General features: G+C 51.0%; 1 protein-coding gene across 10 annotated transcripts in view; it reads right to left on the bottom strand.

Moving 5' to 3' along the window:
* EHMT1 (euchromatic histone lysine methyltransferase 1) overlaps positions 1–25,669 on the bottom strand; it is a 126,405-nt gene that overhangs the window by 19,495 nt on the left and 81,241 nt on the right. For 9 of the 10 annotated variants that reach the window (XM_075439280.1, XM_075439285.1, XM_075439282.1 and 6 more), the window contains 15 exons: positions 23,868–24,045; positions 22,345–22,481; positions 21,258–21,446; positions 20,461–20,541; positions 18,273–18,393; positions 16,576–16,707; positions 13,826–13,971; positions 10,983–11,126; positions 9,256–9,482; positions 8,386–8,550; positions 7,797–7,879; positions 6,095–6,201; positions 4,035–4,157; positions 1,514–1,615; positions 621–725 (listed from right to left, as the gene is read on the bottom strand). In XM_075439280.1, the coding sequence (XP_075295395.1) occupies positions 621–725; positions 1,514–1,615; positions 4,035–4,157; positions 6,095–6,201; positions 7,797–7,879; positions 8,386–8,550; positions 9,256–9,482; positions 10,983–11,126; positions 13,826–13,971; positions 16,576–16,707; positions 18,273–18,393; positions 20,461–20,541; positions 21,258–21,446; positions 22,345–22,481; positions 23,868–24,045 (2,040 nt within the window). The remainder of the gene's footprint in view (positions 1–620; positions 726–1,513; positions 1,616–4,034; positions 4,158–6,094; positions 6,202–7,796; positions 7,880–8,385; positions 8,551–9,255; positions 9,483–10,982; positions 11,127–13,825; positions 13,972–16,575; positions 16,708–18,272; positions 18,394–20,460; positions 20,542–21,257; positions 21,447–22,344; positions 22,482–23,867; positions 24,046–25,669) is intronic. The other variant, XM_075439287.1, reaches the window with a different exon arrangement.

The raw sequence follows: 25,669 nt of genomic DNA, 5'->3' as shown, positions 1-25,669 counted from the left end.
AGCAGGATTTATGGAGGTGAAGAGCAGGCCAAGAGGACACTGAGCCGCCAGCCTGGGCACGCTCTGTCCACGTCGGTGGCTACGTGCCTGTTATGCCTAGGAAAAGCCAAGCTTGCAATAGATGCTTGGCAGAACGTCTGCCCAATTCATCCAGAAAACACAAGTATAAGCTTATGCCCCTCAAAAGGCACGCAGGATGCTCCTAACCCTAACCTGTGCCCAGTGCACATTGGCCTGTGACAATGCGGAGCTGGTACGTCTGGACTCAAGGGGAATTTGCTTGGTGCAGCATCCAAGTGGCAGCGTGGTGGACCTAGGCGTGTTAGAAGCGGCGAGGTACAGAGCTGACTACAGCCTGTGGCACGACGTACAGCATCCTTATGGGCTAAGTCAGAAGAGCTGAAGGAAAAGGACTTCTTGCCAGCTTGTAAACTTCTTCCCAGAATACAGAGGAAAACTGTCCCACCGGACACCTTTCACTCACTGTCCCAAACCACCTGCGTCAAGGGACCACGGTACCTCTCCCTGCACTGAGCCCAAAATCTGCCTCCTTGGGCTTGTTCGCTTTTTAAACAGAGATTGTGGCTAATTCCCGAAATGGTTTCCAGGAAGAACCTCACATTGTCACGGATGTTGATGTCCGACCCCTTCGCAAGCAGTAGCTTCACCAGCTCAATATGCTTGTACTCGGTGGCCCAGATCATCGGCGTCCAGCCTCCGTCATCCTGAGGAGGGAAAGGAAAGGGTAAGGCACATGGAACAGGCAAGATGGTCTCCTGTTGGCTTCACAAGCCCCTTGGCAGCCACAGCAGAGTGCAGCACCTTGCCCGGGAACCACAGACCCCTTCCCTCCCCATGTGTGCCTCATCACTCTCCTTCGGTCTACGCTGCTGCAGGGAGAGGACCCTCAGGGTGCTGAAGAGCCCAGGGTGATTCCACCCAACACACCTCAGCAGGCTGGAGTTTATCTGCAGCTCAGCACTCTGGCAATGGATCTCCAGGACATTCAAGTACAGCTGACTGTCCAAAAGGCACAACGAACACCCAGCTCGTGTAAAAGCTCTCACAAAGCTCCCTGAGCATCCTGGGGGAACTGGCCTTCCCCCAGAACGAGGAACCCCGACGCAGCACTGCCTCACCCCACGGCAATGGATAAGCTCTGCAACGCCGAGTGCCAGACTCGACCCACCCCACAGCATGTCCACGATCCCATTGCCCCCCCTGCTAGGAGGAGCACAGGGACTCCATGGGAAACAGACTCCATCAGCAAACTCAGAATCAAGGACAAACTGCATATCAAGACAGAAAGCAGGACAGTTTCCATGAGGTCAGCGGAGGGGACTGCCTTCTCTGGCAGACCCGGGTGCCCACAGCACTGTCACTCTGTAATGTTTCTCAGGTGCCCCCCAGCAGCAGGACTGTATTTGAGCACCACTGCACAGACAGCACGCTGGTGAGATTCGGATCCCTGACCTGCAGAGAGCAGCTCCTGACCCTCGCAGAAAGGCCTCACCTGGCAGTTGACGTCCATCTTCCCATTGGAGAGGAGGTACTGAACAACTTCGTAGTGCCCCTTCTTGGCAGCCAAGTGCAGACACGTGGAGCCCTCCGCGTCCTGGACACAACCACAGAACAAGCACTCAGGGGACATCCCTCCCAGAATTTCCCACATCTGCACGACACCAGTAACGCTTAGGAACAGCAGGGAAGTTCATGGATGGAGCAGAGGACTCCAAAAGCCCCCGGCCCGCTGTCAGGAGGGGAGAGAGCAGGAGCAACCAACACCAGCACGGAGCAGAGGGAGCTTTACACAAAGCTCAGAGGTGCAACCCAGGCAGAGCGGGAGGCTGAGTGCGAAGGCTACAGGAACAGATGCCCTTGCGAAGCCTAGGGAAGGTACCAGCACCAAACCCTGGCAGATTGATCCTCCCCTTCCCCAGGAGACTCTCTCCAAATCTTCTCCATGTGCTGAAGAGCCAAGGGAAGCAGAAATCCCTCACAGAGGCAAAGCTTGTGCTCTACATCAGCAAAGCAGCCTTGTCTCAACCTGAAATGCTCAATTCATATGGTTTGGGTTTTTTTTTTTTTGCTGTGTTTTATTAGCACAAGGCCTTATCCCAGCACCTGGCAGCAGGACAAAGGGGTGTCCTGCACAGGGGCTAGGAGCCTCCCGAGAGACCGAGTCCCCAGCGTGCCTGCAGTCATCTGCCAAGACTGGAGATAAACGACCCTGCAAGTTGAAAAGAAAAATGCCTTTGGGAGCTGAGAACACCGGGTCTGGTGGAGATGGACAGGCTGTGAGTCATGATGGAGACACTCCCACATGAACACCATAGATCTCGGCTGGAGCCTGATTTTCATCAGGCATTTATATCCCAAGAGCTCAGCACGTAGCAAGGCCCAGAGACCAGGAAATAAGAGGAGGAAATGTAAGACACAAAACCATAATGACTCCTTCCTGCTAAGTGCCTGGAAGCAGCATCAGAAGAGAGAGCTTTCGTATGGAGCCGAGTGGAGAGCACGGCACAGGGCTAGGGAGCAAGGATGAGCAAGGATGGTTCCTCTCAGGTCAGGGATCACACTGAGTGGGCTCCCTGGGGCAAAGAAGGGGTTTCTACACCCCCAAAAGTGCCTGCCACACCTGAATAACACCACAGCTTTCCCCTGCCACTAGCACGAGCCAAATTCTCAACACTCCAGGAAAGCGGGCATATTTTAATATAAAATTTCCACAGGTTTTGAGTGGGGCTTCTATGCCCTAGTAACAGGATCAACAGCTTCACCCTGGGGTCTGAGAATCCCCCACCCCCCCTCCACTGCCCTCAGCACCCCCTCCACCCCGCAGTGCTGCGGGGCTGGGCAGGCTCGGCACACACCCACCGCCATCAACGTCCGGATTTCTCAGCGAAATGGCTGGGGATCATTTCAAACGGCGATGTTGCTGCTTTCAGAAAGATGACTAATTTGGTGCAAGAATGTAATTAACATAATAAACTAGTCTAGACTTCAGACGTGATCTCAGGCTTCTAATTTGCTTTTGCAAACTCAGGATTTTTTTCCTTCCCTGTAGCTTTAGAAGCAAAAAAACCCCACCCTTTTCCACAGGAATTAATCAGGTGAGAGATGTCTGGATTGTCCAAGATGCTCAGGACAGTGGCCAGCATGAACCCACACGTGCCTGTCCTGCCCTTTCCCCTTTCCCGGCTCAGAACCAGGCTCCCAAGGATCCATTTAAGGTTTGGGATGGGCAGCACTTGGTATCTGTGCAGCCCTCGTGGCCGTGCCAGCTCCCTCGCACGCAGAGCGCCCCGTCCCTGCCGCACTCCCCAGCCACAGCAGACGAGCGCGCCAACAGCCGCAGGTTCTAACAACAGAAGTTCACGTGGGGAGGGCTCCTGTGCTCCAAATAGCATCTGATTTACGGGACTAATAAACGATCTGTATATTTTCCAAGACTGCAAAGCAACCAGAGCATTCTAAAGGCAAACAGACAGCTGCATTTTATTGTGTCTATTTAAATTAAAGGGTAGAGTTTAAAGATGGGGTCCAATTTTGCCACTGCAGCGTGACTGCAAGAAACCACACATCAGTCCTTTGGAAAGCAAAGCTTCCTCTGTCATTTTCGTTGGCTTGGCAGGCACCTAATTACCAGTCCATTTTAAAATGTCACCCCAAAATTCTCAATTTTAAAGTCTACAGAGAAGGAAACTCTGAAATCAAACTCCAGATTCACTGCAATGGGTTTGTGACACTAACGCTTAGTGGCCCCATACGAAATCCAACATCCCCTGCATTTGGTGCCACAGACTCACATAGCAAGTGGCAGCACTTGCCCCCAGCTGCTCACCGCTGGGACACCGCATCATTAAACTGACACCACCGAGAACCACAGCCTCGCCAGGCCCTCGTGCCCAAGACAAGCAAGGCCGTTTCCCCTCTGCCTGTGCACTTCCACTCAAGATTTAAAAGGTACCAAGAAAGAAATGGTGGACAGAGGCTTCTTTGGGAGAAAACGATAAGGAATAAACTGCTACCTTTGGATCTACTAGCGCTCCAGCCTTGATAAGGTATTTCACAGTTTCCAGGTGGTTGTTTTCCGCTGCTTCCATCAGGGGGGTCCTCTGGTCTTCAGAGCAGGTGTCTATGTTAGCACCAGCCTGTTAGGAGGCCAAGGCAAATACAAGCACAATTATAACCACTGATGGTTAGCAGAGGAAGGATGTGGGAGTAGAGATTTAGTAGCAAGTTTTTTCCTGAAATATAGCCATATTGGGGGCAGGAAGAAATAAAAACAGGAAAGAAGGCAGCCCAGTTTCACCTGTTCTGGAAAGCAGCACACACTGTCTGCCCCCTCCAGTGCCTCCTAAAGCCAGCAACCAGGGCACAAGGAGTCCAACAGCTGGTATTAAATAACTCTTGTTATCAATTCATTTTGTACTGCTACTTTCTGGATATTGTTTGTGTAACAATTCGGAAAAATCAGCCTCCTCCTTTTTCCAGCAGCTTTGTTTTCCCCGGTCTATCATTTCTACTGACACAATGAACACAACAACCCGCTCTTCCCAATGTCACAAGCAGCAGGAACAACTTGCTGATTGCAACAGCGGAAGGAGCTGTATGCTGGAGATTGGCTAACTATTCCTGCTGAAGGCAACAGCCACATTTCCACAGAGGTCTCTGAGAATACGTTCAGCTCAACACAGAGTGCCCTGGACCAAAATCTTACTCTTTTCCAAAACACTGCTGCGTCACACATCTTGCCTGCTTTAACTCTTTGGCTCAGCTCAGTAACCCACCCAACACTTGAACCCAAACGCGTCTCAGAGACAGCAGAGTGCTTGGCAGGCCACACGCCACTCCTACGCGGGAAGCACAGACCTGTTTACAGCAGCGACATGCTGACTCAGGTTCACCTGGCAGGAGAAGCTGGCCCCGTCGCTTCCAGGTGCCTCCGACTGAATGCATTTGTTTTGATCACTCTTACATAGCTAGAGCTATTTAAACCAGACCAGAGAAGAGGCATTTCAAGTTTAACAAGCTGGGGACATTCCCAGCCAAATGCTGTGCTACTGCAGTAGCCAGACACCAGGGAAGAGACAAGAACATGAAGGGTTTTGGAAACAAACCAACCCTACTAATACTCAGTTCAAATTGTTCGTACTATCTTGCAAATTTTGCTCCTTTTACTATACGAGTCATTCCGTTGTCTTTATGTGCAGTAACTTCAGTGAGTGAGAGCAGCAGGGTAGGTCCATAGCTGCATCTTCAAACAGCACTTTGAAAGCCTCCGACTCCAGACACTGAAACGCAACGTCCCAGCAGGCTCACTCGCAGACACGGCATTGCCGCTTTCTCAAAAGCCCTTTAAGGTTTCCCAGTCACACAGGGTAAACAAAACATACTTCCAGTCACTCCAGACGATGTAGACCAGTACAAAAAAAGAAAAACAGTAACTTTCTTAACCCTTCTTTTTTCTTCACATCATTTTGGACTGGGTTCGATGAGAGCAGCCCCTACGTCTTTGACCACCTTCCCTCAGTCAGAATCCAAATCTCAGACAACAAGCCAAACTTGCATCTTTCCTTCTCTCCTCACATGTGTGACATTTACACTGTAGAGGAAGATTGTGCTGGAGTTACTCAGGTTGTGACAGAAGGTAGGACAGCGGCTGCTAGTCTGCAGGCTCCAGATCCTACCTGCCTTCATTACAAAGAGCGACTTGGCAGCAGCTTGCAGTCTGCCAGCGGTGGCCAGCCTGTGCTGGCACACCTGGCAGCACACGGCTCTGCTGGGTCTCTGCTTGGGCACATAGGCTCCCACATGCTCCACGGTGCCCTACATCGCAGCTTCACATGCTCATTGCCCAGACAGTGAAGGCTGCTTGGAGAACAGCCTAGAAGACAGCTTCAGTCACATCCTCTAAGACCTGATGTTACTCTCCACCACTCCTCCCTCAGCAACCCCTGAGAAGAAGGAGGTTTGTTGTGGGAGGGATGTTTCAGTGCTGATTTCCAAATATGTTTTAGCCATGTGGGGCAGGAGACCAAAAACCAGAGAAAACTGCTTGTGCAGAAGCACGTAAGTAGAGACAGACCTGAATCAGCATATGGCAGATGTCCACGTGGCCAGACTCAGCAGCAGCATGGAGAGGGGTTCTCTTACTCTGATGCTCCATTTTAAAATTAGGGTCAATTCCATCCACTGCAAAATAGAGAAGACAGGCTTTTAATCACAATTCAGAGATTAGAGAGCAGGGTAGCAGGAGAACCAGGTCTCAGCTAAAGGCTTTTACAGGACGGGTTCCCAGCACACCCTCAGCCTTTCTCACAGCTCACCACACATTCAAGCCAGAAATCCCTCAGGGTAGTCCCACGGACATTTGATATGCCACAGCCCCCAAACCAAAAGCCTGAGAAAAACCATGGAATTTAATATCTTTAAGACATTACAATTTCTACATAGGCCATCTCCCTCAGATTCACAGTTCACTCTCTCTCAACGCCACAACAGCAAACACCACCAGCGACAGAACTTGTAGCAATAGGACAAGGGGTAGTGGTTTTAAACTGAAAGAGGATAGATTCAGACTGGATCTAAGGAAGAAATTCATTGCAGTGAGGGTGGCGAAAGCCTGGCACAGGTTGCCCAGAGAGGCGGTCGATGTCCCATCCCTGGGAACATTGAAGGTCAGGTTGGATGGGGCTCTGAGCAACCTGGTCTGGTTGAAGATGTCCCTGCTCACGGCAGGGGGCTTGGACTAGGCAACCTTTAATGGTCCCTTCCAACCCAAACCATTCTATGAACACCATAAAAGGATAAAAAGGAAAAAAAAAATGCTGTTTAAAGCAACACACAAGTTGGAAACAACAAAAAGTCAGTACTACCTGGAGTTTTTGTCTCACCACTATTAATTGCAATTAATAGTAGTGAACCTCATTGCATCCCTGCAAACACAGGGCTACAAAGTGGATGGAGCTTCCCCTAACACGAGCTCGGGATCTGGCCAGAGATTCTCACAGCTGTGCAAAGACTGACAGATGCTGATGACAGCCAGACAAAGATGTCTGGGCATGATAACATGTTGCGTATGATGAGGCCGTAGTTAAATATCAATGAATAACATTTTTGTGCTATTGAAGACAGGAACAATGAAGCTAACACTTGCTAGAAGAAAAAAAGAAGAATCTGATAAATGGAAAGAACAGAAAGCATCCAAAAATGTACTGCAAAGTACTGGAGTGGAAAGGAAATGATCCCAAGGAAACACAGTGTCCTTCAAAGGGGGAGATTCCTCAGGAATATCTGTTGGTAAAAACCAGCTCAGCAGCTCAAAGTCATCTGGTGACAGACAACTATGTACCCCCAAAACAAACTCTGTGTATTGAAGGGCTCTTCCTTCCTGCTGTCTTGATGATGGGTCTCGGCTTAAGCTGACTCCCACCTTTTTACCTCTCTACTGGATGCAAAGACCCAACTACCCCATTGCGTGGAAAGGTAAAGTCCTGTCAGACTGGAAAAAAATCACATGGAGGTAATTCCGGGACAGAAACCACTTCTCTGGATAAAACCGTGCCCAAATGCAGCAACAGGCTGGGAGCAGGTCCACATTTCACAGAAAGATGAAGCCATTTCCAATGACACATCACTTGCAAAAGCAGCTTTCTCCTCCAGCTCCACTCACAAGGGGCAGTGGGGAATACGACGTGCTGCCGTGCTGGGAACTGGACTCCGGCAGCTGCCTGGCAGGAGCTGGGAGTACTGCCAGGCATGCGGTGTCCTGGGAAGGAGCCACCTACCCAGCATGAGCAGGACTTTTTGCAGCTCTCCTTGCCTCGCAGAGAAGTACAACTGCTTTGGGTGGAACCGTAACTTCTTGGGTCTGCAGGAGCGGGGAAAAGAGGCATAATTAATACTCCCTGAAGAACATTCCCAGCATTTCACCCCACCCCACCGCCGCCCCATGACAAAGTCTGTTCCTATGGTACGGCTCCAGAGCGCCAGCAAACCAGAAGAACATCAGCCCTCCAGAAGGTGATCTTCAAACGTCCATCTCCAACCACAGACAGCCATGTTCTAATGAGGGCCATGTCTATTCAGTGCCACTCACCAACAAATTCTGGGTCTTACTGCCATAAATGGGAACTCCCAGTAATTACAGCTGCAGTTGGAGGGCCAGCAAAAAACTAAATCCTCCAGACAAATCAGTAACGCACTTAGAGCAACAACTGTTCTCTTGAGTCAGTGATCTGTTGGGGGTGACAAACGACTGAGGTGAACAGAAACTGGTCTGAATGAGGCCGAAATCCAGAGAAGCCAAATCTCCTTTTTCTCTAGGCTAAGGAACTTAGTTGGGGAACTGGAGAGACTCAGAGGTCTTTTTCTTACTTTTCGGAGTCCAGGGCAATCAGGGCACTTTCCAGAGTTTCTTTAACTGGTCCCTGGGTCAGGCTAGTCGTAGGCTTTGGAAAAACTGAAGACCCAGCCATGTCAAACCCCTCAGCAGCCGAACTTTCTGGCTTGTCTTCCTCTGATAACCGCGTCCCAGTGCCACTGAAGAGAAAAAATGAGAGATAGCCAAAGCACAACCAAATACACAACGCTGAGTATCCTATGCCAAAGGAGGAAAGGAAATGGATTGTACATGTAGATAAGTGTAAGTGAAATCCAAACACAAACCAATATATTTTACAGCCTTTTCAGTAAGAACTCCCCAAAAAGGAGTTGCACTGCCCTTATGATTACATTCTGATGCACTTTGTGCTACAGGAAACCCAAGAACATGGGGCAAGTCACAAAAGCCACTAGTACCAAATCAGACTGGATGGGAAGTCAGAGCACTGCTTCACGCAGGGATGGCTTGATGTGTGTTTTCCTCTGCGTTTTGATCCTCTCTTTATACCTGTGCCCATCAGCGCTACAGCTAGGTACCGCATGAATTTCTCTGATACTTAGCAGACCTGGCAACATCAACTCGTTCCACTGTTACTCCATTCCTAACACTAAGAGGAAGGAATGGTTTTAACTCTGGAACCCCTCCCATTTTCACAGCCCCTGCCCCAGCTCACCCTGTGGCTGCTTGCGCTCTTCTCCGACACAGCGAGGAACACAAAACGCACCTGCAGATTCCTGCAGCTGAGTTGGGCTTGTCAGAGCAGGACCAGAAAGCACTTTGCTCCATCAGGAGGAGCGCAAGCATTCAAACACAAAGCACAGTCTGGCGTGAGGTTTGAGATCACCTCGCGCTCCCAAGCTCACCTCCCCGTCGTGGTGTCAGCCCTTCCCTCCACAGCCGCTGGTTTCTGCTGCTCGTAGGTCAGCGACACCGTCGAGGTCGTGTCTGCTTTTGCTATTGTCACCTCCTTTGCCTTGGAGGCCTCTTCCCCGCAGTGTGGGCAGTAGCTCATGTCGTTGACCTGTGAGGCACAGTTCTTGTGGAAACGGTGGGAGATGCTGCTCTCCGGCTGACACTCCATGAAAGTGCCCTAAAAAAACCACAGAGAAGAAATTCACACCTCGGTCACTACGTGCCTTACCCCTTCCACATGCTTCATCCGCAGATCTCTTAAACACTTCATGCATCACCACTCTTGTCCCTGGCGCTTCCAATACAGTAAGCAAGCACTGCCACTTCTTTAGAAGAGAACAAAACCAAGGTAACGGGGAAAAAACTCACTTGGTTAGGGACTGCAAAGCAAGTTTTTTTGATTGTGCTTGGGAAACAGAACCAAGAAGTCCCAATTTCCAGCTCTTTCCTCTAACGCTTGAAGTTCTTGCTTAAGTTTCCAGAAGTGCCAGTGTACTGTAAGGATGCCCCCAAAACTGGAAAAGAAAACTTCAGACCTGCATGCTGAGCCAACGTGAAAACGTCCCAACAAAGCTGCACACAAACAATTCAAGGACCTATGTGAATATAATTAAATCAGCCGTTAACCCCAATATAACCTAAAGCATGAGACTCTTCTGCCTGGACCAGCCCCGTATGCTGTCTGACCCCAATAATGTGGCTGACTGCTCATCCAACAGACTTGCGCAACTTTTCTTCCAATTATTTTCCCTCTCCAGCAAAGCCCTTCAAGCTGAACCTCAGGTACGCCAGAGTTCATTGCCCTGTGACGTTGGTGCTACCTGAAGTCCTGCTTGCTCTGTGTCACCAGCGACTGAGAGCACAAACGCTCCCAGGTTCACCTGCAGGAACTGCGACTCGTCACTCCGATGTAAGAGCGTGTAAGGAAAGGCCAGCTAAAACCCACTCTTCTCCTGAACTCACAGTCCTCTCAAGCAACCTCATGACCTCCATTTCAGCTTTCCAAGATGCCTTTGAGGATTTTATCTTTCAAATGATCTTTGACTTGGCATCTTTCACGCTGTAGCATCTTTCACTGAATCATCTTGAACACTGGCATCAGACAGTTAAGCCCCCCCATCACCCTGTGAGGCCCTCAACTGGTGTTTTTCAACTTTACCAACAGGGAAACTAAGATGCTGACAACTCAAAGGACTGGACCAACGCTATTAAAAGCCTCAGTGGCAGAGGTGTAAGAAGCAGCAGGAGATCTCAAACACTGCCATCACTCAGGTTCCCCATCTAAACCCTCATGAGCAGGTGGAGGGACAGAACCACTCTTGTGTACACAGATTCATTTACAAATCAAGCTAATGCAATTTTGAGGCGATTGAACTGTACAGAGAAAGAAAAGAAAAAAAAAATTGTTCCAAAGAAATTCCTACGGCGAGACTTCCACGGTGTAAAATCCCAATGAAAACCCTTCAGTAACACCCCTTGGGGTCTCGAGGACGATAAAGGCGACAATTGCAGCTACCCTCGCACACATTCCTGTTGAAAACACCACCTGACGTGCTGTGGAACGAGGTGGAGCTGATGCCAGGAAGTCAGTAAACCCCTTTAGGTACCATCTCCACCTTCAGCTCTTCCAGCTACTGCGACAGGCACCCCCTTCCCTAGATTGAGAGCACGGACTTACTGCAGTGCAAAAGTATCCACAGCCAGGGCAACACTGGTGTTTCACCATCCTCCCTCTATGGTCCTCACACAGCACCAAAAGTTGGACTTTGTTAGACGGGCGCATCAGTTCATACTTAACCACACTGTTTGTGCATCGGCCCAGCTGGAACAGGAGAAATTAAAGGAAATGAAATTACTGGAGACCAAAACACTCTCTGTGCTTGTGCGGAGGAAGATTTTGCACACTGCCTTGATGAGCCCTGGCTTTTTCACTGTAATTCCGATGTGTGCCAGATAGCATTAGCAGTGCAGCAGGAAGCTGTGAAAGCTGCTCTCACAGGAAGAAATGCATCATTTACTAACTAACATGCATGTGGACCCCGAGCTGTTTGTTCCTTGCAAGAAAAAAAAATCATAACTGGAAATAGGCAGCAGCCAAGCAGCGGCAGCAGGGGCAGTCCCATGGGCCTGACTCACACGGCATACGCTCTCCTCCTGCCAGGAAGAGCGGGTGTCGGTGACCAAGAGAACACGACCATACGCACTAAATCTTGTTACTGTTCAGAAGTATAAGTCACAGGAAGATAAAGGGAGAAATAATTGCTCTTCGCTGCCAGTGAAGTTATCGTCTGTACTGGTTCCAGCACTGGCCCCTGCCCAGACCACAGGGATGAACAGCCACGCTTTCATGAGAGCTCGACTGAAGTCACATTTTGAGCATGTTTTCCAAAGGATTTCACCAATATACAAGCCCGGGCTTAAAAAGCTGCCTTCTCGTGCACCACCTTGCTCTGTTAATGACAGTAGGCTCCCTAATTGGGGTTCACTGTTCCCGATCAGCGTCACTCGCTCTGCTGCGCCAGAAGGATGGGCGCTTCCTCCCGCTGCCCCCATTCACCCATCTACGACATCTTCACATCCCAGTTGCCACCTGCTAGCACGACGCAACGCTGTTTGGGTTCTGTAAGGTCCTCTTGACAATAACCTTGCCTTCCCCAGACGCTTGGCAAAGGACACTTATAAATTAGAAACACAAACGTGAAAGGCTGCTACGAGGAAGTGTCCCTACCGAAATCTGTGCATGGTTTACTGTGCGCTGCCGCCATGAGCGGAGGAGTCAGTCAGGAACACGGTGCCTGCTCATCACCAACACACTGTCCCTCTGGTCTAGCTGAGCATTGATTTGCTGCTTTTTCTCAACAAAACTAGACTTCCTCTCTAATTTTTTTAGACTCGACTTCTCCTGAGGAATCAACACCCCTACAGCAAAAGAGAACAGATTTTAACCTAGGCTCATCATTCACCCCTAGCATCTCTGATTCAACTTACCCAGATGCCAGCTGCAAAGTCTACCTGTGGTTGTGACACCTCGGCTAGACTGGCCACCATTAGCACACAGACCCCGGGAGCTGCAGCCGTGGCAGAAGAGGACCATTGCATTGACTTTTACTTATAAGCTGAGGAAATCTGATTAACACGTGAAAAGCTGCACTGTCCGTGTGAGGAAGTCCCTGCATTATTATGTCACACTGCACTATGTGCTAGCAACTCCAAAAAAGCACAAAATGATTAATTCCTATTTTCTAATCATCAGAGAGAGCAGCAGCGTGCTCATAACTATTTATACCATTCTCCAAGGACGTGACAGTCTGGAGAACCCACTATTCACACGTATAATATTTTTGTAACATCTATGAGTCACTTATCCCATCACGAAAAAGAATCTAAGATAAAGCATGGCCCTCGCTATTCCTTTCTCTGATTTATCCAGGGACAGAACTGTCAAACCACCGTAATCACGAGAAGGAACTCTTTTATATACCTTTTGTTCATCTAGAAACCCTGGAGTCCCCCCCTCTCTTACAAGTCTCCAGTGCATTCTCTCTTTAATAAATCAGTTTTGCCATGCTTTGGAAATTCCTTTCTCTATCAGTACCAGCACGTACTAACAGAAGCTGAGCTGGGCTGCAAACCTGATTCCACCCACCCTTCTCCTGGGATCCTACAGGAGAACTAGGGATATTCTCACTCCTTGTCCTACTACCAGTAAGTATCAGAGTGCTGCAGTGTGACTGCGGATTAGCTGAAGCTTAAAAGCAACCCAAGTGCCTCCCAGCAAAAGGAGAATCTACCGAGTGTGTTCCTGTCCTGCAGTCTCACCTTCCAGACTCTGGGAGGGAGTCACTTCTGCCACTTAATTCCACACTTCTGGAACCAGTAGAGCCCAACTAGCCCAGCAGTGTTCGACTGAAAGGCGTCGAGCGCAACCGTTTCAGTCAGCCAGACCTGGAGGCTGCGCAGGGTTGCCAGGACATAGGAAGCTTTGTAACAGAAGCCTCTTGGTGGAGAAGGAGGGAGAAAGACTGGGGAAGACTGAGCTGGCGGAGGGCATGCCAAGTTCCCGAAACTCAAGAGCTGGTTACGGAAAGATTTGCATCAGCTCCTTCCCAGTCAAGGGGAACCAGCTCCAAGCTTCCTCTGATCAGGTTTTCTCAGTTTGATGCATGAGAATGTATTTCAGCCCACTTGGCCCGAAGTGTGTCTGTCACATCAACCTGACCCAGTCACACAGGCCAGGACAAGTGGGAGCGACCTGCCCAGCGGCTCTCCACCTGCAGACCGCACCACCTCCTGCCTCCCGAGCGGCTGCAGCCCGACCGCGCGACGCACGCAGAGCGCCGGAGCCCACAGCTCGGCCAGCCAGATGTTCGCCCTGCCGTCCCCGCACACCAGTGGGATCCCAGTCTAGCAGGCTGCTGAGCCCCTGGGTGACCCAACTCACGTTCCCAGCACAACTTTTTATTCTTTATGTCTTTGTCCTCAGCAGAAAAGTCTGCGAGAAGCTGAAAGACAGGCTCCTACCTCGTTATCCACACTCTCCGTAGCCATGCACTGGTTGTTGGCTAGCGTGGTGATCTCTCTGCTTTTGGGGGTTTCCATTCGACAGCTACAGAGGGGGACCTCCTGGAGACCATCTACTTCCATTGCTTCAGGACCATTGGAAAGACCTGGAGTACAGAAGACCAGTAAGTCAACTCTGACATGCTCTTCCAGGAGAAAGCATCAGTCCATCAACACCGCCCATGTCCTGTGACATCTTCCCATTCCATGTCCTGAAACGCTTTCAAGGCACTATCTAAACCCTGTACAAAAGACCCCTTTTTTACACCAGCTGGATCTTGCAAAAGCAGCCTGTACTTGTCTCAGTCCAGCCACACTGCAGATGACTGTGCGGAAATCCAGAATGATAAGTTAAGAACAGTTTACTCGGAGAAAACCTCAACAAGGAAGAGCAACGGTGAGGTACAGATTTTTATCAGCCTGCCTCTCCTCCCCACCTGCTTCAAAACACTGTGCTCTGGCACCAGAAAATTTGTAGGAAATCACCCGGAGATGGAAATTTGAATAGTTAGTGGAGTGATACATAAAGAAGATCAGGAAAGCACAAACTTCTGTTTGCAGAGGCTTATTACACAGATGGGAAAACAAAATTCCTGGGACTACTTGGTCTCAGCCAACCAACAATTATTTATTTTGGAAAGAGAACAAACCAGGGAAAAGAAAGCAGCAAGATGCTCAGATGTTCTTGCCTTCTCCTCATCTCTTTCTCTCGGATTTTGAACATTTTCAAACCTATTTAAAGGTGGGTAATGGCTTTTGAGGGGGCTCGCCGCCAGGTATGGGAGCACAGCATGAATGTTCTTGTGGCTCCTCTGGATTCAGCTCAATTGCTAGGTTACCCATGATGGCAGAACACCAACCTAACGACAAAGGGGTTGCTTTTAGCCCCACGCTCCTGTTCTAACCCTACACAGCCGTACCATCTCTATACAACGTTTTCATCACAGCAGCAAACCCTCAAACATTTGCCTTTAGCTTGGTTCACCCTGAAGTATCCCAAGCTTTCCCTGCCTGAGCCTGCTCTGGGATTGAGCCCCAGGGAGGAGGGAGCGTGCTGCTGTTTTTTTGAGCTTTCAAAAGGAGAGTTCTTTTGCTGCGAAGTTCCAAAGATTCACTGTTTTCCTGAGGGAGATTCCTTTTCAGCTGGCAATAGGAGCACCCTGCCCATGGCTATGACCCATCAGCCAAGCACAAGCCCCTTTCACCCATATTGGGGTGCATTAAGAGCGGTGTGGCCAGCAGGTCGAGGGAGGTTCTCCTCCCCCTCTACTCTGCCCTGGTGAGGCCCCATCTGCAGTGCTGTGTCCAGTGCTGGGCTCCCCAGGTCAAGAAAGATGAGGAGCTACTGGAGAGAGTCCAGCGCAGGGCTACGAGGATGCTGAGGGGACTGGAGCATCTCTCCTATGAGGAGAGGCTGAGGGAGCTGGGCTTGTTCAGCCTGGAGAAGAGAAGGCTGAGGGGGGACCTTATAAATGCCCATAAATATCTTCAGGGTGGGGGTCAGGAGGACGGGGCCAGACTCTTTCCAGTGGTGCCCAGCGACAGGACAAGGGGCAACGGGCACAAACTGAAGCAGAGGAAGTTCCAGCTGAACATGAGGAAGAACTTCTTCACTCTGAGGGTGATGGAGCACTGGAACAGGTTGCCCGGGGAGGTTGTGGAGTCTCCTTCTCTGGAGATATTCCAGCCCCGCCTGGACGCGGTGCTGTGCAGCCTGCTCTGGGTGACCCTACTTCGGCAGGGGGTTGGGCTGGGTGACCCTCAGAGGGCCCTTCCAACCCCTGCCATTCTGTGATTCTGTGATCTTGTAAGGAGTCTCCTTTATCCAACACGTCGCGAGACCAAGCCTAGAGAAGGACTGGGATATTTCAAGACGTACAAGCAGAGGGAAAGCTCTTCAACTTTTCATGTAAAATCCTGTCAAGATGTTGAAGGTTTAAGAGCTTTTTCTAGGACCACAAATCACAAAGCTCATTCTTCACCTTCTGAGCTGTCACTTTCATCATCTTTTTGACATCCAGAGGCTCTGGTGAAAGCATCCCTCGTGGATCCCAACCCTCCCTTGGTTGCGAACACTCCCACCCGTTCTTGGACGCGCCTCTGTCAGCAGAGCCAGACAGCCCTCGACAGTGACGGAGCGATGGGGGACAGACGGACAGGTCCAGGTCAGCCAGCAGCTGCTGGACCGGAGGTAGGATCAGCGCTGGGAACAGTGGCCAGGGGCAACCAGCGCCGCTCCCTCGGCCTCCCCGGGGCCAAACAGGAGGATTTCGGGGGGCACTGGGGAGATGCTCAGTCGGCGGAATCGGGAATGGCGGGGAGCTGCCGATCGGGACGGGCGGGCTGGGGCAGCACCTCGCGCCGGGCGTGTCCCCGGGCCACCGCGCTCCTCCCGACCCCCGTCCTCCACCGGACCCCACTCTCCTCCCGCACCCCGGCCCCGGCGCAGAGGCCGCCGGGCGCTCCGCGGGCGGGAGGGCTCCCGCAGCCGCCAGGGGGCAGCCGGGCCCCCGCCCACCGCCCCGCCTGCGCCGGCGGAACAAAGCGCGGCCCGGCCCGGCCCCGCAGCCCCTCACCTCCCGAACCCCTTCACCTCCCGCAGCCCCCTCACGGCCCGGCCCCGCAGCCCCCTCACCTCCCGCAGCCCCCTCACCTCCTGAACCCCTTCACCGCCCGCAGCCCCCTCACGGCCCGGCCCCGCAGCCCCTCACCTCCCGGCGGCGCGGAGAGGATGCCCTTCACCCGGAGGTCCAGGGAGTCCAGGGACACCTCCATGTACTCCACGCTGTTCTCCTGGCCGGGCACCTCTCTGCCGCCCAGGGCTGGTTTGTAGGCTTCGGCCCCTGGGTGGAAAGACACGCGTGTTTACACGGCTACAACACAAAAATAACAATCAAATAAATGAATCGCGTGCGAGCACGTGCGGGTGCAAGGGCCACATGGAAGCGGGCTGGATGCAGGCTCCTCGGAGAAGCCAGCAGGATGGATGCGCTATGGAGACGCAACATCTGGGCATATCGGGCACGACTGATCTCTTCTCGCCTTCCCTGCCTGACCAGATCTTCCCCTTCCACTCAGATAGGTAACAACAACAACGAAAAAGTATAAACGGGAGAAGTTCTGCCCCCAAAAGGCACATCTGCCTGCGGCCATGCTGCATCGGCAGCAGAAGCTGAACAGGCACGTGGACGGGCTGAACGCGGCGCTTGGCGCATCCTCCCGTCTCCCACCCGCTGCAGCGGGCTCCAGGTACGCTCCGGCCAGGCAGAGCGAACCGCCTCGTCGTGTACGTCGCCGAGAGAACAAGCCATTCAGCTTCATGGGAGGGGAAAAACCTCAAAGCCAGGTTCTGGTTCCACATGAACAAAGCTGCTGCTGGGAGGAGATTGCATGGGGGACCCCTCGCTGGGGAGGGACTGCGTGGGGACCCCTCAGAGCCGTCGTGGGAATTGCCAGTCTCTTCACGCTACCTTGGCTTCGCTTCCTCTCCTGTTTGCTTCTCCCGTTTGGGTTTGGCCAAGAGACTTGCATTAGCATGGAAGACTGGCTGCCACCTTTACTGAAGCGGTGGCAAACCAGTCTGCACCTGAAATGAAGAACTGGCCATCTGCTCTGCGAGGGATCAGTGGCCCCCACTTCTTGAGAAAGGAGCTGCCTCCAGAGGAAGAGGAGCAAGCCAGAGGACTGACAAACCCCAGGCACAGACCAGAGGCTGACACACGGTCATTTAGCACAAAAGCAGCCACAAATCTGTTGATAAAAAAATGGCCTCTTTGCAAAGAATTAGCAAGTGCAAAAGATTAAACCCTTTGATGACAAGGGATGTGTGAAACTTTAATAACGAAGCTGAAGGCACAGCTTCACTTCAGAGACTATCCACTTTTTTTTACCCATGTTGTTACCTTTCCTGAAGAAGTATCACATCCAGCCTGCACTCCTGGCTCTCCCCACCCCACAACTTCCAGCAGACAAAGGCCACTGAAACCTTCTTTTGAGTGCTGGGTAACCTAGGTCAAACAGCAGTGACCACCTGCACACCGTCAACAGTGGTTCTTCCTTTCCCTTCTGCATCTAACCACGCTCCCCGAGCTCATGGGACGTGAGTCCATACGGACAGAAGTCCACGATGTCTTTTTTGGATAATCTAAAATAAAGGAAACTCATGAACAAAAAATACTCCTCCAGCATGCCAAGGATAAAGCCGTCTCATCTGTACTCTGCTGTTAAAGCGTGCGCACCAGCAGCTGCTGCCAGCGAGATGCAAGTTCACACCCTGGATTATCATACAGCCCATCCTCGTAAAGAGCGAGTTCTGCAGACAGCCACTGCCTTCTGGGCCCCACGTCCTCACCCCTCCACCTGGAAGGCCAGTTTCTGCGCAGTTAAGGAACAAAACACAATCAGTTACCTAGCACACCGCCTTGTTTCTTTTTATTCCTCCGTCTCCTCTTGCGGGTGGGTTTCAGCCATGGACTGTCTGTCTTTCCTTTCCTCTTCAGCAGCTTCTTCTTGACGCTGGACTCCGAGCTCTGAACAACCAGAGAGGCCACGTGCATGTAAGGCATGTTGGCACCAGCGTCCCAGCAGTCCTTCGCGCCCATGCGAAAGAGCCTTCTCGCAGCTTGAGTCAGGCGAAAAGGCCTTAAGGGCCGGGGGTTTGAAATCAAGTGGCGCTAAGCAGTCTTTATAGCGCCGAAAAGGAAACGCAAGCCCACGTGTGGGTGTATTTCCTGTCCTTTCAATAGGGCACACGCTTCACTTTCTCTTCCATGTAGGCTCTCACCCCGCGCTCGCTGCAGTAGTAGCTGAGCACCTCCGCGCAGCAACGCAAGTATGCAGCCACACGCACACGTTTCGCTTCTCCCCAGAAAAGCTGGGGTTTTTTCAAACTAAAATATTCACGTTGCTCCACAGTCGTGCTAAAAAACACCAAAAAATACCTCTGCCTTGCACCTAAAGAGCCACCTCGCAGGGTTGGGATGGACCCGGGGGAACCGAACTCTGCAGCAGCAGACCAGCCCCCTCCCCGAGCAAGGCACAGGGTATCACCGACTAATCATGCAGCAAATATTCAGAAGCATATATGAACCTAAACAGGGTTTGGGTTTTGGTTTAAAAAAACACAGTTGTCTGGGGTGGGTTTTCAAAGCCAACATCAGATGTTGGCACCTCAACCCTGTAAGGTAGTCTTCAATGTGTCAATCATAAAATTCATGTTCAAACTGAAACTGTCAGCGCCTGATGCATCTCCATCTCCCACCAAAGCCTACGAAAAACCTCCTGCTACCATTAACAGCGGCTGGATCAGGCCCTACCTTCAGAGGAAGCCGATGCTGCACCATGCCGTGCTATCACAGCGAGTGAAGCCGGGCAAAGGTGGTGCCGAGCCCTGGCTCTGCGGGGCAGCTCTGCGGCGTCTCTTCGTTGCCCCTGATAACCGTCCCCGAGCGTGGGCTTGGTTGTGCCCCGCCACGTGGCTTACACCAATTGCATCACACTGCTTGTGGGGGAGAGGTTTGCATTTGAGCCAGTCCCTGTCTGGGGAACCAACTGACTCACCAGATACGAGCAGAGCAAAAACCACTGTCTAGGATGTGGAGATATGACTTGGGAGTTTGGACTTGACTGCAAGCTCAACCCTTGGTTTGAGCTAAGGCTACAGACCAGCCTCAGCCACCCAAAGCAAGAGGCACGCTACACAGCCCCTGCTGCTTGGTCCTCTCTGGCTCCTGTCGTGTCAGAGCACAAGGAACAAGACTCGGCAGAGCTTCAAAGATTCACTTGGTATGGTCACTTCTACCTTCAGCTCAAAATGTCAAGAAAATGAAGCCAAGAATTTTCTCAAGGTAACTGGGGTGCCTTAAATGCTGGCTCCTCGACTTGAGATGCTGTGGAAAGGGAGCAAAATTTTGAAGTAAAGGGGAGGGTCGGGGCCAGAGACAATCAATGAACAATACTTTTTTTTTTTTTTTTAAACCCCACGGGTTCTTTTCACCAGCAATCTAAAAATAAAAAGTAAAAATCACCAGCAGCTGGTACAAGTCTTCCCTAGCACTACGCCACCTCCTAGGGAGAGTGTCTGTCTGTCTGTCTGTGTGCTATTTGTGCGTCTCCCTGACAAGAGCTGCTCATCCGGTACCCTGAGGCAGCACATCACACCAGGGTGAATTCAGGCTCTGGGCTGGGCCAAAGGATTTGAGAACAACTCCACCTGAGCTCCGCAAGGCCATGCTGAGCTTCGGGTTGTGGAGAAAACCTCGCTGGCTCCTACCACTTGCCAAGTCTGCATCTGACAAATTTAAGCACCCTTAAATATTTCTACCAACATTCAAATGATTAAAAGCAGTTAACACCTTGTTGAAAACAACAAACAAAAGCCCATTAATTAGCATCAGAAAGCAATTAATTGTATCACAGATCAGGGTTAAGCACCTTGTGGAAAACAATACTCTGTGTGTGGGTGGTTTCAGAGAGCGAGTTTTGTCAGAGACATGAAACTACACGGCTTAGCTCGCTCTCTTTCTGGCAGCAGTGCAAAGGGGAAATTATTATCAACAGGACAAAGGCTGAAAGACGCATTTCGCAGCCAGGCTTACCAAGTCAGACTCATCTCCATCTTCCTCCTCCTCCCCAGACTCTCCAGAGTCCTGTTCCTCCTCAGACTCGCCATCATCAATCTGCAGCCACCATTTGCCCAAGAATAGAAAGAGTCACTCAGGTCAGGTCTCCCAAAGCAGGGCATCCTCCCACCATGCTGCTGTGCCCCCCACCCAGCAGAGCGTCCCCCCACCATCCTGCTGTGCCCCCCACCCAGCAGAGCATCCCCCCACCACCCTGCTGCACCCAGCACCCAGCCCAGCCCGCCTGTGCACTAACACAGTTTCCTCTCCAGCAGAACTCCAAGGCTGTTAATGCACGTCATCATACATCCATAGTGATGGTACAGGGAAAAAAATTCAACCCCAGGAGAAAGTTTTCCAACCAAATCTTAGCTTCTGTGATCATCCAGAAAACAGCCTTGTGTCTATGCTATGCATCGTGATTTGGGAAAAAACAACTCTAGTGCTTTACCAGTCTGTTACAAGCAAGATTAGGAAGACATCTCTTGCTGGTTCAGTGCACCCCATAACTAAATGTGGTGGGGGCTCTGCGTGTACACTGGACCACGGACTTATGCAGCAAGGCTGAAGCTGGGGAGTAGGTGGGGAGACTCTCACGGGTGCAACGGGGAGCAGGAAATGGTCATCAAAAAAGCGTCACTTCCACTGCTGTGCTTGCTGTCATCTTGCAAGCTAAGAAAACCTAGAAACTGCCTCAATTCCTGCCACTCCTACCCCACGGGTACAAGCAGCGTCCCATCCCACGCCAAGTCCTGCACAGGGCAGGCCAATACCTTTCTGGCATTGTCTGCATCGGACGCGCTGTCTTTAGAGGTCCTGTTATCATCTGCAGGAAACACAGCCATCTGTTCTGCTCCGTGATCATCCTCCTCTTCCAACTCATCAGAGTCTTCCTCTTCAGAGTCTACATCTATGCTTTCCCCGTTCACGTGAGGGCTGGCATCACCCAGGTCCTTCTCACTCTGAAAGTCGCCCGAGCACATGAGCCACAAAGACAACATCAATTCGTAGGACACAGCAGCCGAATCCATCCCAGACCACCTCCATGCTAGGAGCCTTAAAGCTGCCAGGAGAAAGCTGGCTCTACGTCCCTCCAGAGCTCTTCACTGCTGCCAGCAAAGCCAGCCTGAGAGCCTGCCATGTGTCACCTAACCCTGCCGAGCTGGGCAACGAGGAGCCATTCCAGACTCCCGTGGCCGTACAAGGCATTCAGGGGAGGAGGGCTGCTGGGCAGGAGCCTTCAGACAGACCCCTGCAGTCTAATTCGACCACAGAAGGGCAGCTCCACCGTGGCATACCAAGGGTACAAGCAGGTTTCTAGGGAATGGAAACAGAAGTTAACTAGAGAGTGGGATTTTCACTCCACTCCATGAAAGCCTCGCACTGTTTTTCTTGAATTCAAAGATCAAAACTTCAGGGCATGGGTTACAGCAAAAGCAGAACTTGACCAGAAGTGAGTCCCTGTCTAAAGCTTTTTAAGTAACCAGTTGTTTTGCTGTACAGCCTCAGGCAGCAACACTAGACAATTACCTTGAGGACTCTGAAACAAAAAGGTTACAACACGGGGTATGCCTGAAATCTCTCCAATTCCAAGGGACCCCAGATGGAAAGGGAACATTCACTGGAAAACGTTGGTGTAAGAGCTGGTATCTGAACAGCCACTCTCAAAAAGCCAGTTTCAAAGCAGCAAGGTTGCTACGGGCAGGATATGGTGCCAGAGGGAAGATGCAGACTCAGAACAGAAGATGCATCACAACAAGCCTGCACATTCCTGGGCCTTACACATGAGGTTGGTGTGCTGGGACAAGGGATGTGTATGGTGACAAGAAACATGCCCAGCGGGCTCAGTGCTCCCCTCACCTTGGCACCTGCAGAGGAATGAGTTATGCTCTTAAACATCTCAATCATTGTTCTCTGTTTTAACACTTTGGTCTTTTTCTTGGGAACCAGGCTATAGGTTCCCATTCTCCGTTTTTTCTTCCGAGATACTGCAGCAGCTGGAAAAGAGAAGCAAAAGAAACCCAAAGTTTGCTCAGGAATGAAAAGAAGAAGGGATAGAGAGTAGAGGCTGTACTGGGGGGAAATCACATTTGAGGCCACATCTGAGAAAAAAAGCTTCCCATTCCAACCAATTTATTTACAAGTCAACCAACAGACAACACACACATACGTGCAAACACACAAAGAGCTTTCTGCCCGTGTTGCAAACACACCCAAACTCTGAGCATCCTCTCCAGGGTCTTTCTGGCCCCTATATCACCATACACAGCATCAAATCCTTAAACCAGCCTGCGTTTGGCAGTATTGCTGGTGCCGTAGGAGGCTGAACAGAATCCAACTTGCTCAAATAGATGCTGCATGGCTAATAATACCGACTTACAATAAAAGCAATCGTACAGTAACAGAAGAACACCCAGGGAAAAGGTACCTTAAATAAAGAGCCGTTTGCCATTTAACCTCATTTCACACCTACTATGGAAGTTTGTTTGATTCCTTTCACTACTTTGATTGGGTCTTAATTTGTTAAGTCTCCCTCCTGGCCTTCTAATCAAATCAGCCATCACACCTCACTGCCTGATGCTGTCTTTGGTGAACACACATCAGAAGGAAGCTTAGTGCAGGCTCTTTTAAGAACAGTGTACAGCAGCGAACAGCCAGCTTCAGCACCAGCATCATCGCTTGCAGCTGTACAGCCTGTTCCTTGAAAGCATTTCTTCATCTCCACTATGACGAACTGTCACCACAAATCTATGAAGAGACTTCTCCAAAAAATATGTTTATCCGATTAAACTTCTTTACGAGGACGTGGTTTATGGTAACCAGTTGTTGCGGTGATATCCAAAGTCCCTCAGAACTGACAGAAACATCTCCAGAATATCACACAGGAAGACAGGATGAAAGTGTCTCCTCTAGTAATGAGTTTTAGCAAAATGATCCTGGAGGCAGGGGTGCCTGACAGAGCCCACGCTGCCCGGAAGGGACCTGCACCCCGTGAAACAAGGCAGCGCAGAAGGACGGCACAGCGGGTGCTCCCTGTGGAGCAGCAGACTGATGGACTTCACCTGGGAGGCTGCTTTCACAGGAGACCGCAGGAACGTGCCCCGCACAACAGCAAGCAGGGAGTCCCGAGGACACAAGCATCACCCTTGCAGTGCAATGGCCACTGGCAGAGAGGTGGCTGGGTGAAACGGCGTCCGCCAGACAGGGTCTGTGGCAGCAGCCCTACTGATGCCAGCAGGGAAGGAAACCCCAAAGGAGATTCAGTGGGGAAATGGCACTAACAGAGGTATTGCTCCTTGTTAGCCTGCCTCATCTCCCACCCAACCACACGTACACTTTTGGGAGGTGGGGGCTGCTAGGGATTTTAACTCTGTCCTTTCTACCTGTCTGCGACTTCGCGGTGGCCACATAGCTCTGGTTCTGAGGTAGTGACTGGTGAAGGCCCGGGAGAGAGGGCAACGGCAACGGCTTCCCAAACTCCAGGATGTTTTTGTTGCCTTCCTCCTTGCATTCTTTTTGATCTCTGCTGTCTCTCCCATCTTTGGGGTCTTTACTTGCATGCTGGAAAACAAAATGCAGTTAAATAGAGCCTCTGCGTTTAAAAAAAAATAATCAGAAAATAAATTAAATTCCTTTCTCTCAAGCATAATTACTTTCATTTGAAGACAGGACCACACATTCAAAGCAAAAGCACTCAGCCCCTCCCCTAGCACGTGAGGTTACTTTGTCTAACGACCGCAAAACACTGCCAGCCCGCTGCTCCTTCACTTCTCGCAGGCTGCTGCCCCTGAAGGCGCCAGGCCACCTCGCAGAGCAGAACAGCAGCTCCATGGCAGCAGCAGAGAACGGAAAGGATCAGACGCCATTTGCACGGGCATTTGGTCACCTATTCCCTGAAGCACGCCCCGAGCGCGGCTGTCACATCAAGCACGCACGAGAACAGTCTTGCAGCGACATTTCGGAAGAGCAGGCAGCAACGGGGAGGGATCCTTCCTCTCGGACACCATTGGGCACGATCTTGTCCTAGCAAAGGCTCCCGCCACTGGCCTAGCACACAACAAAATGCGGGCAAAGAAGGTGTCTGTTTGACACTGCAGGTTCATCTACAGCGCTGCCACCGCCACAGCACAGACCTGTCCAAGCTGACTGCGAATCAGCCAGGGCAGGCACTCCCGACCCAGCCGCGGCAGCAGCGAACACGGGGCAGGCTGCAAACTCCTCCCGAAATCCAAGAGAATTCTGCAGCTGCTGCTGCACTGCCTGTCACTGGAGCCAGGCTCCAGCTTGCACCCGCCCCGGTTCGAGCCTGTACTCAACACAAAGCCTCACCCAGCACCTTTGCTCACGAAAGCAGGGTTCCTACAGCTCCACATCCCACCGTGCTGCAGCTTTTGTGGCAACCACCGTATTTAACAGAGTGGGGTAAATGCTGCCTCTCCGATTTGACATTTTACACTGGATTTGCCCTCTTATGTATCTAACAGACGGCCTAGCTGCATCCACACCTCTCCATACATCTGTCCACTCAGCTGGTAAGTAGGAGGCAGGATTGGCAGAGGTGCTCCAGAAAGCCAACAGCACAGTTAGCAGGTGACAAGTTCTGCCGTGGCAATGTTTCAGTGCTGCTCTACTTGCAGGAAAATACTTCCTAGAGGACTTCTGAAGCAACAGCTGAAATACCAAAACAGAAGGAGGAATCCAGGCAAAAGGCAGCAAGAAATAAAAAGCAGCAAGTAATAAAAGCGTGCTTTCAAGTCCAGGTTCAGATAGGCACTCTCGGACACTGCTTTCAAGTAATGTGACCTTGCGAACGAACGGGGAAGCGACTGATTCTCCTAATGACGGCTCTGCCATGTGCACACTGCTGCCAGAAAGAGAGGACCTGGTCACAGACAGAAAGCTGTAATGATAATCAGAAATGACCTGCATCAAATGGCCATCGCATTGCCAACGATTCCTGCATCAAGCCCCTAACTTCTGGCTGAATTGCTGCATCTTTTCTTAAAAGGCATCCAGTCTTGGATTAATGATTTCAAAGACGACAAATCTGCCACATCCTTTGATATGTCATTCCAAGGCTTAATTGCTCTCACTGTCAAATAATTAAATGCATTATGCTTTTTCAACTAAATTAAAAAGCCCTGTATCGTCAGAAACTCTCACTCCAAGTAGATAGTTATGGACT

The sequence above is a fragment of the Opisthocomus hoazin genome, chromosome 19 (genome assembly GCF_030867145.1).
Source record: "Opisthocomus hoazin isolate bOpiHoa1 chromosome 19, bOpiHoa1.hap1, whole genome shotgun sequence".
NCBI classification, from domain to species: domain Eukaryota; kingdom Metazoa; phylum Chordata; class Aves; order Opisthocomiformes; family Opisthocomidae; genus Opisthocomus; species Opisthocomus hoazin.
The sequence above is the reverse complement of the archived record's forward strand: the minus strand, read 5'-3'. Positions and strand labels throughout refer to the sequence as shown.